We start from the raw sequence: 13,111 nt of genomic DNA, 5'->3' as shown, positions 1-13,111 counted from the left end.
TGAAAGAAGCCAATCTGAAAAGGCTACATACTGTATGATTCCGACTACATATATGACATTCTGGAAAAGGCAAAACCTCAGACAGTAAAAAGATCAGTGGTTACCAAGGGTTCAGGGGACTTGTGGGAGGGCGGTGGTGGTGAATTAGAGAGTAGGGGATTTTTAGGGCAGTGAAACTATTCTGTATGATACTGTAATGGTGTATACATGACATTATAAACTTGTCAAAATCCAAAGACATGTACAAAGAAACCCTAATATAAACAAAGTACTTTAGTTAATAAAGTATCAATACTGGCTCAGCAATAAAAATGCAACTATAAAGCATAAAAGAAAAAAAAAAAATGAACCAGGCAAAAACAAGTACATACCAAAATACAAATTTCCCACAAAACTTGAGACTCTCATAAATAAGCTGAGTAATGGTAAGATAAACTCATATTTTATGCAAAATGAAGGACTGCTGAGAAGCACAGTTCCTCATAGAACTTCAGGGATAACTTTTTAAAAAAATAATACACTACATGTTCAAACAAAGTAGGTTAAAAACAGCTTAAGTCTTACATTTCAATAATGAATTTAAAGTAAACTGAAAAGCAAAATGTCTTGAGACTAGTCAACTGAATTATGTATTCACTATAACTTTAAAAATGTTACTTAAATAACAAATATTTAAATGAGCAATATTTGATTGGAAATATCTGGCACATAGTCCAGGGAAACTACTATCAAATCAAGGGATTTATAGCATATTGATAAAAATCATCTCTGTCCTCTGTGACAGCCTGCAGGAATATAGTTTAATTAATATTAAGTCCCAGTGTTGTTGTTGTTTTAGTATAGGTAAGATACAACTTAGTAAATCTCAATAGGCAGGATATATTCATCAAAGGAAGGAGGAAAAGGGATTTATTGAGTAAAAAAGAATTATTTAATCCAAACTTATCATCAGATATTTTTTTCATCATCTCCATTTTTTAAGTGGGGAAAATGCAGCCAGAGAGGTAGATTTGACCAATATGACACAGTTAATGACAGCAGAGATTTTTAATACAGGTTTGTCTGATTTCCTACTTCATATTTTTCTCTAGTCTATAACTTACTACTTACCTAAATCTAATCTGTCCATATCTAATCCTTTTAAGGGAGATTGATACAGTGGCAGAGTTAGACCGTGCTCTTTGAATATTACTGGAGTAGAAGCCAACTGATGATAAGGTTTCCTTTGTGGTGTTTTAAATGGGTTTGGTTCATAACTGCTGGATTTATATTCAGATTCTTCTGCAGTTTCAGAATTATATGGGGGAGCTTCTGAAGAAAGTTCTTCAAACCAATTAATGCTTATTGGTCCTAAATCTGTAAGAAAAATAAAAATCTCATTTTGGTTTTAATCAGAGACACAGAAAAATTCATGAGCCAGTCAAGATCATAACAAAGAAAAGGATGCTTGAGATTTGGATTGTGGATGGCTTGAGATCTGGGCTGTGGATGACTTTTGTTGAAGTATATTAATTAAACAGGATCATTTGTTCTTTTATGAATCTGTAGCAAGGTATAACAAGTTTACAAAAGCTACAAGGAGATAGCTCTTAACTCTATTAGCTCTTCTAAAGTTTTCTTTATTTTATATTCACGATTCAGAAACAAAAACCATAGTAAGAATGCATTCCACAGACACAATTCAAATTGTTTATAGAGACTACATAAGTAGATGTGATAAATCTATAGGTATAAGTAACATGTAGAGCCTACATTGTAGGCTCACAAATAAAAAGGAATCAAAAGATTATCTGTTAAAGAGAAATGGCAAAACTTCTACTCTGATCTACCCACTCTTAAAGCAGCTGTTCTAAATGTGTTCTGTGGACCACATGGGGGAAAGTTCCCCAAGACATTTTGAAGAGGTTCATTAGGTCAAAACTATTTTCATAATAATACCAAGGCATCCTTTGACTTTTTCACAATGCTGACTTTGCACCACTGGTGAGTGAAACTGATGACACCTTTGCATGAACCAAAGCAGTGGCAACAAACTGTACTAGTCACTGTATTCTTCATCACCATGCACTTGTTAAAAAATACACCCAAAACCAAAAAGCCAGTTTAATTTAAAATGTCCTTAATGAAGTAGTAACAATTAGTTTTATTAAAGCCCAATATTAATATTATAAAACACGTCTTTTTAATATTCCCTGTGACAAAAAGAAAAGTATGCATAAAGCATTTCTGCATATTTAACTACAATAGTTCTCTATAAAAGCACTCATGTGATGAGTGTGAGGTAAATTAGCACTTTTTCCACAGAAAGCCATTTTTACTAGGAAGAATGACTGACAAACTAACTCATTCTGAGTTGGATGATTTGGGAGACATTTTTTCAAAAACGAATGAAGTGAGCCTGTCACTGAGGGAAAACAACAGCAATGAAACAATGTGAGCTTTCAAATGAGAATTAGAATTTTGTTAAACTTTACCAGGCTGTCAGCTTGACATCCTCCCAATCTTAAAAGACTTTTCTGATGACATCAGTGAACTAACAAGTATGATTATTTTTTTTTTATATTTTATTGATTTTTTACAGAGAGGAAGGGAGAGAGATAGAGAGTTAGAAACATCGATGAGAGAGAAACATCGATCAGCTGCCTCCTGCACATCTCCTACTGGGTATGTGCCCGCAACCAAGGTACATGCCCTTGACCGGAATCGAACCCGGGACCTTTCAGTCCGCAAGCCGATGCTCTATCCACTGAGCCAAACCGGTTTCGGTGCAAGTATGATTATTTTTAATACTAGAGGCCCGGTGCATGAAATTTGTGCACTTGGTGGGGGGGGGGGGGCGGGCCCTCAGCTCGGCCTATGCCCACTCACAGTCTGGGAGCCCCGCAATTGATCGCCCCAAAGAGGTAGGCCCTGCCCACCCGGCCGGCCGGGGCTCCGTGATGGATCACTCCCGCAGAGGGAGGCCCGACCCACCCGCCACAGCCCACAGGTCGGTGGCCTGGGCCTACCTCTTTGGGGCGATCATGGAGCCCCCGGATTGATCAATCGCCCTACCAACCAGTGGCCTGGGCCTCCCTCTGCAGGGTGATCATGGGGCAACGGCCAGGCCCCGGACCAATGGCATCACACCCGCCTTGGCTGGCCTGGCACCAGTGGTTGTCATAGCGTGGTCATCTGGAAGGTCATCTGGACAGTTGTTCTGCTCTTGGGTTGTTTGCTTGATTTGCATATTACACTTTTATTATTATAGATTGTTTAATGCAATGTGTTAATATATGGAATATTTGTAATTCAAAACATAGGCACTTTCAAAATAATCAATGCATGATGTTGCAATATGGATAAAAGATTCAAAGTTCAAGAAAGAATAACAGAATTTAATGTAACAAGAATATGAACAGGGGAGGTGGAGGGGGGTCAATGAGGAAAAAAAGGGGGATATCGTAATACTTTCAACAATAAAGATACATTTTTAAAAATAATAAGAACATTTCATTACATGGTTTCAGATTCTACATTGCAACTTTTAAGAAATTACCACTTAAGTTTTGGTGTAGTATGGAAGAAAAATACAAACAATTAAATGAAGACTATTAAAATACTCCTTTTTTCTCCAACTACATTACTGTGTGAGGCTGGGTTTTCTTCACAGACCTCTACCAAAGCAACTATTGCAACACACTGGATACAGAAACAGGCATGAGGTCCCAGCCATCTTCTAAGACAGATATTAAAGAGAATGGAAAAAATGTAAAACAAAGCCACTATCTTTAAAAAAAAAAAAAAAAGTATTTTTCATGAAAATGTTATTCATGTTAATATGCATTGGTTTTATTTTTATTTTAAGTGAATTATTAAATATTTTTAAAGTTCTTATTTTTAACTTCTAATATGACAACTTACATAAAGAAGAACTCTTTGAGACCCTCAATCATTTTTAAGAGTTAGGAGTACTGAGAATAAAAACTATGACTTCTGCTACAAAGTAAAATTGCCAATGATTCTTAATTGCTGGAGGTTCTGTGATTTAATATTAATTCGTCTACTGCCAATCAAGGAGCCAGTCTCCTCTTTAATCACCAGGATTAAATAGTAAGAAATTACAGTTTCTTATCATTTGGTAACTGTAAATGTTCATTCTCTTAACTGGACTTACGGTTCCATAAAGAAGTTTATAGTGTAAACAAAAACGTTAAGTATTGGATTCTTCCCAGCAAGCATGCGTATTTACATATTTTTTCTGAAAACATTGCTCACTGCAATTGATCAATTTATATAAAATCTGTCAGTACCTGCTTGGCTGCATCGCGTCTCAAAAATTTCAAAAAAGGTTGGCCTCTCTTTGCACCCAATAGGCATTTTCTCTACGATATTACTCCGACACCTGGAAAACGAGTCTGTAAAAGAGAACAGAACACACTTCAGGGGTGCGGTCCTTCCGGGACTCACACTGACCGATCTCGGTCCCATCTTCTGGGACGACAAGGGACTCGCTGCGATGGGGGGAGCACTGCGTGTGTGTGCTGCCCAACTCAGTGCCCCAGCCACGTCAAGCACTGGACATGCGGCAAGTGCAACTCAAAAACAGCGTTTTTGACATGATTTACGTTAACCAGTCACGTGTTGCGAGGGCTCCCATCAGAGGTAAACGCCAATGGAAATCAGGACGCCTCCACCCCACAAGCACCAGCGGGGGCAGTGGAGCGGACTCAGAGTCGGAAGCGGCCAGGAAAGGAACCGGAGCGCCAGGAGGTTTCAGACGGGGCACCCGCTGCGGCCCAGAGCCCGCCCCGAGCGGGCGGCGCGGCCGAGTCCCAGGAGCCGGGCCGAGCGAGAGGCCGGTCCATCGTCCCCACCCGCGCGGGGCTGGCAGCGACCGCCGGTGGCCGGTAGCCGCTCGCGTCCCCCCGCAGCACTGACCGCCTCCCCAGACGCCGCTCCGCGGACTCCGCAGGCTCTCCCGGCGGCGGCCTCCTCCCGAGCACCCGCAGCCCGGCCCCGCCGGGCTTTCAACTGCTCGCGCCAAAGCCGCGCGGCCACACGCCTCCCGATGACGTCACGGCGCCGCCGCAGCGCGCGCCGCCCGGAAGCCCGGCAGGCCCCGCCCCCGACTCGGTTAGCGAGCCGCAGGGCCTGGTGGGACTGCACGGGAGTCTGCCTAGGGCCGTGTAGGCGGGGCCTCTCCGGAGCCTTCCCAGGGCCGCCCTGCGAACGCTCCGCCACTCGATCCCTAGCTGAGCTTGTCTCGCGCTGGGGGCTCTCGGGCCTCTGTCTCTGACTGACAGGCCTCTGTGCCGGCCGCAGCCGCCAACCTTGGAAACCCGGTGTGGCCCGTGGAGGATGACCATTTCGGTCCCCTGCTCCCTGTGGAGTGGGCGGGCTGACAGGTGAAGCCAGGGGACTTCAGCTCTACTCCTGTGATGCTCTTAGCAGGTTCAAGAACTTTGAGCCTGTCTTCCTGCTTGAGAAATGGGGAATCCGCCGTAACTCTTCCTGTGGTGTCAGCTGCTCCCCTCTGCAGGCTGCCCTAGAGCCCTTTACAGTCTTAGGGTACTGACCACCCCGTGTGAGCCTGTTGTCCCCTTCAAACTTCCCCGGAAGGGAGGACCCTGTCCTCATGCACAGGGTCTGACATGCCCACAAGGCTTACTTCGGGTTTGTTTATGGCCTGGAAAGCCTTCTACTGGGTTCTGGAGGTGGGAGCTGCCCATGGGCCCTGCTGCTTCTGGAAGGCTCTTGAGCAGTAAGCAGTAGAAGCAGCCTTGGATTAGAACAAGGGTGGGCTCCAAGTGCCCATCAGTAGACGAGTGGATAAAAAAGCTGTGGTACATTTACACCATGGAATACTATGCAGCTGTAAAAAAGAAGGATCTCTTACCCTTTGAGACAGCATGGAGGAACCTGGAGAGTATGCTGCTAAGCAAAGTAAACCAGTCAGAGAAAGACAAGTATCACATGATCTCACTCATATGTGGAATCCAAGTAACAAAAGAAACTGATGAACACAGTGTTTCCAGAGACATGGAAGCATGGAACAGAGTGTGGAATCCCAGAGGCAAGGTGGGGGAGGGTGGGTGGTTGACAAGAGATTAACCAAAGACCTTGTATGCATATACATGCATAACCCATGGGCACAGACAATAGTGTGGTGAAGGCCTGGGGGGGGGGGCAGGTGTGGGCTAGAAGGAATCAAGGGGGGGAGGGGGAAGGGACGTCTGTAATACTTTCAACAATAAAGATTTAAAAAAGGAAAAAAGGTGGGCTCTACTTGCTTCTGTAGGTATCATTTCAGTTTGATCATAACCCTCAGCTTACTAATACAGAGAAATACCAAAGCTTATGATCACCTAGGTCTGAACAGCAAAGAACACAGGTCTGGAATCCTTATCTAACAATAGTTGTGCTTATTGAACATGTGAGTCTGCTTTGTGCTTCACAAGCAAGAGCACATTTTAATCTTACAATAATCCTATAAATTGGTTAGTACAGATACTTGTTAGGTCTGATCCCCCCTCCCCTGGGAACTGACCTTTAGGCCACTTCACAATGGGCACTCTGCTTGCTTAGATCACATTCCACTTGCTAAGACCATTATCTCTCCCCTCCAGAGTTTCCCGGAATCCAGGCCTGCACAGAGAATTCTCCACCCAGAAAAAGCCCGCCTAGAGTCCTTTAAAAACTTCTGACTCCCCATCTTTGGGTGCTGGCGCCATTTGGGGGCTCAGCCCCTCTGGGTTTCTAGATGACCTAATAAATTCATAATTCTTCACCCCTTTTGGCCTTGTGTGTTCCTCCTTCGAAGACAGTAACAGTACTGTCATAGGGGAAACAATCAGTTAAGTAACTTGCCTGGTAACAAGGCCCAGGTTTTAATTCAAGTGGGTTTGATGTTAGATACTATCCTGCCATTAAATCTGCATTTACCCTCTAAATCAGAACAATTTGCTTACCCTCACATGTTTGTGGTGGACGGTGGGGGCATGTCATACAACCCTCTGAAATATATTTTCTCTCACTATATATATATCTCTCCCCTTCCATAACTTTATGGTCCCTGTGCCCTGCCATAAAAATATATTTCCTTCCTTACACTCTTCTAGTATAAGGTTGTTCAAATAATTTACTCCTTGTATTTGTTTTACTATATGCTTTAAAACAGGATCTCTAAAATGGTACATTACTATTGAAATAAATAAATGAGTGGCTAACTATAGCATGAGTGTGAATAAGTCAGCAATGAAAAACAGCTTTGAAATAAAGATTCGGGAGCAGTGAATTGAAAAGATAGAGAAGAGCAATTTGAATCAGGTGGTAATTAGGCCTCTGTAGGTAGGTAGCTCTCCCCCACCACTCCCTTCAATTAGGGCAGTGGTCAGCAAACTCATTAGTCAACAGAGCCAAATATCAACAGTACAATGATTGAAATTTCTTTTGAGAACCAAATTTTTTAAACTTAAACTATATAGGTAGGTACATTGTTATTAATTTAATTAGGGTAGTCCTAAGGCTTAGGAAGAGCCACACTCAAGGGGCCAAAGAGCCGCATGTGGTTCATGAGCTGCAGTTTGCCGACCACAGAATTAGGGTAATACACACAGCTCCCACCAGAATCTGAAATAAGTGGAAAAGATAGGGATGAACCTGAATCAACTTGAACACAAGAAAAAAGGGGCAGATGAAGGTGGAAGACAGAACAAGGACAGATGCAAACTAAATCAGGATATTGCGCTAAGCCTGGGCAGCAGATAGAGCACTTTGTCCAAGTCCCCAGGGCCTGTACCAGAGAACACACTGCCTTTGGGCCAGCCTGGACTCTCTGACCACCAACAGCCTGACTGGAAGCAAAACACTGGTGCCCCCACTTTCCTGGCCAGGACGGGGCTTGTGGTGCCCACGAATGCCTGGGCCTACTGCACTGACCCTTACAAGAGGGCACAGCTTAAGGCCATTCTCTCCCAGATGAACCCCAGCCTGGGCCTGCGGCTATGCAAGGCCAACACCAAGGAGGCAGGCATGCAGGTGAGCCTACGTGTGCTCAGGTTGGTACAGTGCTCCCTGGGCCTTCTCAGCCTGCACAGCTGCTCTCCTTGGGGCTGTAGAGGCCCCAAGGTACCCCTACCAGCCTGGGACTACTATTCACTAGTGCTGAGCCTCAGGGGCTTGATCCAGCTGTGGAAGGATGGGAAGGATGAGAAGGACAAGGAGAGGAAGGAGCTTTCGGGTCCCACAGAGGAAAGCCAGCAGCAGCAGAAGTCACCACCAAGGCCAGGGTTGCAAGAGGACAAGCAGGAGGAACTCTGGCAGCAGGACAAGTTGGGGGAGGAAGATGCCTCTAGTCCTGGGCGGAGCAAGCAGGCCCAGGGAGATGCCCACCCTCTCAGGAAACCCAACTTCCGGGCAAAATTTGTCTTCCCCTCCTCAGTCCTCTGCTGGCCCCTTCCTCTCTTTCCGCTTTTACATTTCTGGGGCAACAAGAACAAAATCTTCCCGCTTCCTCCTTTTATTTGACGAAGGAGAGGAAGTTCTAAAAACCTGTATTTTACATGGCCTCCATGTTTTGTAACTTTTTGAAGTAGAGTGTCAGCTTTAAGCATTTGCTAACCAAAAGTCTGGCAATCATTATTAATTGGAAATGGGAGACAAAGAGGGGTTGCAATCAGTGAAATATGTAATCAGAATTTTGTTTTGGCTCAGTGGATAGAGCGTGGGCCCACGGACTGAAGGGTTCTATTCCAGTCAAGGGCACGTACCTCCATTAAAGGCTCAATACCCTGCCCTCGTCGGGGTGTGCTCGGGAGGCAACCAATCGATGTGTCTTTCTCACATTGATGTTTCTCTCCCTCTCCCTCTTCTTCCACTCTCTCTATACATCAATGGAAAAATATCCTCAGATGAGGGTTAACGAGAGAGAGAGAGAGAGAGAGAAGAAAAGAAAAAAAAAACACACAGAAAAAGTGTGAGAGACTGTAGGGAGAAGAATCCCAGAGTAACACTTCACAGATGAGACACTGAATTAATGTAGTTACCTTGAGAACAGCTGTGAATGAGGTTAAACAGGCCTTTTGCATTTCCTATACAAAGTCACAAGCTTTTCTAGGATTAAAAGACTCTTCCTCTTTATTTTCCATTTTTGGATCCAAAATATGGCAATTATTTTGTGTAAAGATTGTAAGATCAGATGGGAGAGTGTTTATGTGAAGTGCATTTCTGGAACTAGTAAGTTAAAAGTGTGTGGGCAATGATGTTAAGTGGAGGAAGAATGTGTTTCCTAATGGAGTGTGACTTAATGCTATCTCATTCATCATGGCATCCTCCATGCCAGACATATTTTTGGTTTAGGGTTAAGTCAATAGTCAGTCCTTTTATCTTGAATATTTGACTGAGTCGATACATAATATTTATTATAATATTAATACCACATTCTTGGTTGTATTCAAGCAGCCTAAAGAGTGTGCTAAGTCCCAATAGGTACTTTATGAGGAAAATTGGCTCCACTATAACCATCTATACCAATGATGGTGAACCTTTTGAGCTCGGCGTGTCAGCATTTTGAAAAACCCTAACTTAACTCTGGTGCCGTGTCACATATAGAAATTTTTTGATATTTGCAACCATAGTAAAACAAAAACTTATATTTTTGATATTTATTTTAGATATTTAAATGCCATTTAACAAAGAAAAATCAACCAAAAAAATGAGTTCACATGTCACCTCTGACACGTGTGTCATAGGTTCACCATCACGGATCTATACTAATAATAGAGGAATATGCAAATTGTCCAGAACACCATCACAGTAACAGTAACGACCAGCAGGCTGCGTGGGGCAACCAGGCCAACAGGGGGTTAGTGAGGGACAACTAAACGACTGAACAGCAGGCTGCATGGGGCAACCAGGCTGGCAGGGGGGGCAGTTAGGGGTGATCAGGCAGGCAGGCAACTGAGCAGTTAGGAGCCAGCGGTCCCAGATTGTGAGAGGGATGTCTGACTGCCGGTTTAGGCCCGATCCCAGGGATCAGGCCTAAACCGGCAGTTGGACATCCCCCGAGTGGTCCCGGATTGGAGAGGGTGCAGGCTGGGCTGAGGGGATCTCCCCCTCCCACCCACCCCCGTGCATGAATTTTGTGTACTGAGCCTCTAGTTAAAAAATAATTTTAAAAAACAACCCTCCTAATGTTGATTTTGTTGCAGAAGCTGTTTATTTTATAAATATTGTTTCAGATAAAATTAAGTGGATTTGAACATAGAGAATATTGTTCTACTTTATGTTTTGAAATTTGTATTAAATTGTAAAATATGGACAGATAAAAAAAATAGCCTGCTATATTTGATCAACATTTAATTAACTCACCCCTAATGCCTTGTCAGGGCCAGACCAAATGATTTTGCAGGCCTTATACAGCCCGAGGAATGGACATTCCCCACCCCTGTACTGGATCAACTGTCCTCAAAGGCACAAAAATCCTTCTCCATTTATACGCCTGCATTGGGACCACTTTTCATCCTCTGCATCCCAGGGCTTGGTTCTGAAATTCCATCACAGGTCTAGCACAACACAAACTGCTTCCTTCCTCATTTTCCCTCGCTTCTCCCTCCCAATGGTCTCCATCATTTCCACAGGAACAATTTTAGAGTGAGTAATGACAACAGAAAGAAGGGTGGTCATAAAAAAGAAGAGGGGGCTTTGGGGTGAAGAAATGTTCAATTTTTTGCTCTGGGTTTTGCTTACCTGGGTGTGTTCAAATTCATCAAGCTGTACACAGGTGTTGAGTCCTTTTATGTATGTATTTAAAACTTTTCTTTTGCTTATATGTGTGTGTGTGTGTGTGAGTGTGTGTGTAAATATATATATATATTTCTAATTGGGGTAAAATAAACACAATATAAAATTTACCATTTTCACCATTTTAAGGGTACAATTTAGTTGCTCTAAGTATATTTACACGGTTGTGCAACCATCACCAGCATCCATCTCCAGAAATTTCATCTTGCAAAAATAAAACTCTTCCTAGTTAACAGTTCTCCATCCTGCCCAACCATCGTCTACTATCTGTCCCTATGAGTTTGACTGCTCTGGTGCCTCATAAGTGAAATCATACAGCATTTTTCCTTTTGTGACTGGCTGATATTGTTCTAGTCAAAGAGGAATCCTTAGAGGTAGCCACCTCTATCTTACAGAAGATCCTGTATAAATGAGCATTCTTCAAGGAGACGCCTGTCCTGTAGGTGCAATGGATGCAAGAACTGCTCGTATGTTCATTGTGTGAAAGACTTCTATTTATAACATATCCTTGCTCAGACATGCTGAATCCATCAACCAGAAGCTCTTTATTTTCTGCCTCTCTCAACACACTCCTCACCATATTTTTTAACATTACAAAAAATCTTAAAGTCACAATTTGAAAAAACTGCTTACATTTCCAGAGTGAACTTTGTAGTTTACTGTTATGAAGTTTTTTACATGTGTATGATTTTAAGTATTGACATGTTTTTAATTTGAGTGAATTATGCTGATAGTATCACCATCTCCTAAAATTGTGTTAGTTATGTTTTTGGGGGGAAATTGAAACTTACAAGAACTTACTAGCACATGGTGTTGGAAAAACTTGGTTTCCACATGTCACTAATCATTATAAAATGTTCTATATTGATGCACTGATAATAAACATGAAATGAAAAAATAATAAAAAATAAAGGTACACGGTGAAAATGTGTAGGTAGGAGGACATTTGGTCAGCCTGTGGATTATCTTATTAATGCTACTCTGGGTCTGGCACTCTGCAGAGCATTTTCCGTCCCTTCTTATTAGTCCTCACAACTCCATTTTCACTTTTCAGACGAGAAAACTCATTTGTAAAGTCAAAGAGATAAAATAACTTCTGAAGTCACATGGCTGGAAAGGAGAGGTGCGGAATTCACACCCTTGTCTGTGTCCCTGGTTTCTGGGCCTGTACGCAAGCATGAGACTGTCTATCTTACAGAAGTGTTATGGGTCCCCACTGAGCGCACACCTTCTAATTCCAGAGACCATGTGAATTACAGAGCATTCTTTATACGACTCTGAGTGGCAGACAAGTTGTCTACCACCCATTTGGGGGTGCATCTCGGCCCTGGCTATGCCAGCCTACAGTCCTCCTGCCCTTGGGGGCCCGGCCATGGCCAGGGATTCCGGGCTGTGTATGGGCTCCAGGTCCATGAGAGCCCCTCCTCCCATCCCTCCATCACCCATGAGCCCAGGGCCACTGACCTCCTAAGAGCTATTGAAATGCCCAGCTCAGGTGCCACCTGGGCCAGGCTGGCTAGGACCTCCCTGTCCATAGAACCTAGGCTTTTTCCAAAACATCCATCAGAACAGATTTTGCACTTAGGGTCTGAAATGTGGGAACTTTTCAACTTGTGTTCTGGGGATTGATTTTGAATGTGCTGTTACCTTAGAGCCATCAAAGGACTGAGGCCAGTCTTTTTGTTGTTGTTGTTGTTGTTGTTGTTATACTGTATCCTTGAAAATCACCCCAAAGTGTACTTATAAAGCAGGAATTGTTTATGTGGGAAGTGCATTTCTGACCAGGACTTGGAATGAGACACATAACGGGCATTGCCAAATGTCATTAAAGCAAAGACACAACATGCAATTCTTGTAATTACATACAGAAAAGTCTTCCCCAAGAGCGATAAACTCCAGCTCCCTAAATGCATCAGAGCTGAGCAGGATCGGGGATGAAGGAAGACTTGAGGGACAGGTGAGGCAAACATGTCCAAAATTACTTCTTCATGACACGTGAGAAGTGGTAGCACTGCTGGAAGAACCCTGGGAAACATGATTGTAAGTCAGTAAGTACCTGTGAAAAGACAGAACAGCCACTGCAGTCATGTCTCAAGTTTCTTGTGTAGGCACACAATATTTGCTCATTATATCTAAAATAATAAAAATTGTTATTCTGAAAATCCACTCAGTGATTCTATCAATAAAAACAATTAACCAACCACAGAACTAGTGATTTAAATTTAAGGACACTTTTTATTACTTATCTTCTAAAATGGTTATTTTCAGTAACAATTTAGCCTAGGAAAGATACTGTTATAGCACAAACGTATCATTTTAGTAAGAGTTT

The 13,111-nt window shown here is 42.9% G+C and overlaps 1 protein-coding gene and 1 pseudogene across 1 annotated transcript in view; one reads left to right on the top strand and one right to left on the bottom strand.

The window, feature by feature from the left end:
• The window catches only part of BRCA2 (BRCA2 DNA repair associated), a 90,342-nt gene extending 85,349 nt beyond the window's left edge, over positions 1-4,993 (bottom strand). Inside the window, exons 1-3 of the mRNA XM_070409345.1 lie at positions 4,921-4,993; positions 4,293-4,397; positions 1,111-1,356 (exon numbers count right to left, since the gene is read on the bottom strand). Of these exons, the coding sequence (XP_070265446.1) occupies positions 1,111-1,356; positions 4,293-4,359 (313 nt within the window). The 5' untranslated portion in view covers positions 4,360-4,397; positions 4,921-4,993. The remainder of the gene's footprint in view (positions 1-1,110; positions 1,357-4,292; positions 4,398-4,920) is intronic.
• Positions 4,994-5,716: 723 nt separating this feature from the next.
• LOC139006288 (protein ZAR1-like) lies at positions 5,717-9,242 on the top strand (annotated as a pseudogene).
• The last annotated feature ends 3,869 nt before the right edge of the window (positions 9,243-13,111 follow it).

Source organism: Myotis yumanensis, unplaced genomic scaffold (genome assembly GCF_028538775.1).
Source record: "Myotis yumanensis isolate MYYU_CA2020_CCGP unplaced genomic scaffold, mMyoYum1.0.hap1 SCAF_3, whole genome shotgun sequence".
Lineage (NCBI taxonomy): Eukaryota > Metazoa > Chordata > Mammalia > Chiroptera > Vespertilionidae > Myotis > Myotis yumanensis.
The sequence above is the reverse complement of the archived record's forward strand: the minus strand, read 5'-3'. Positions and strand labels throughout refer to the sequence as shown.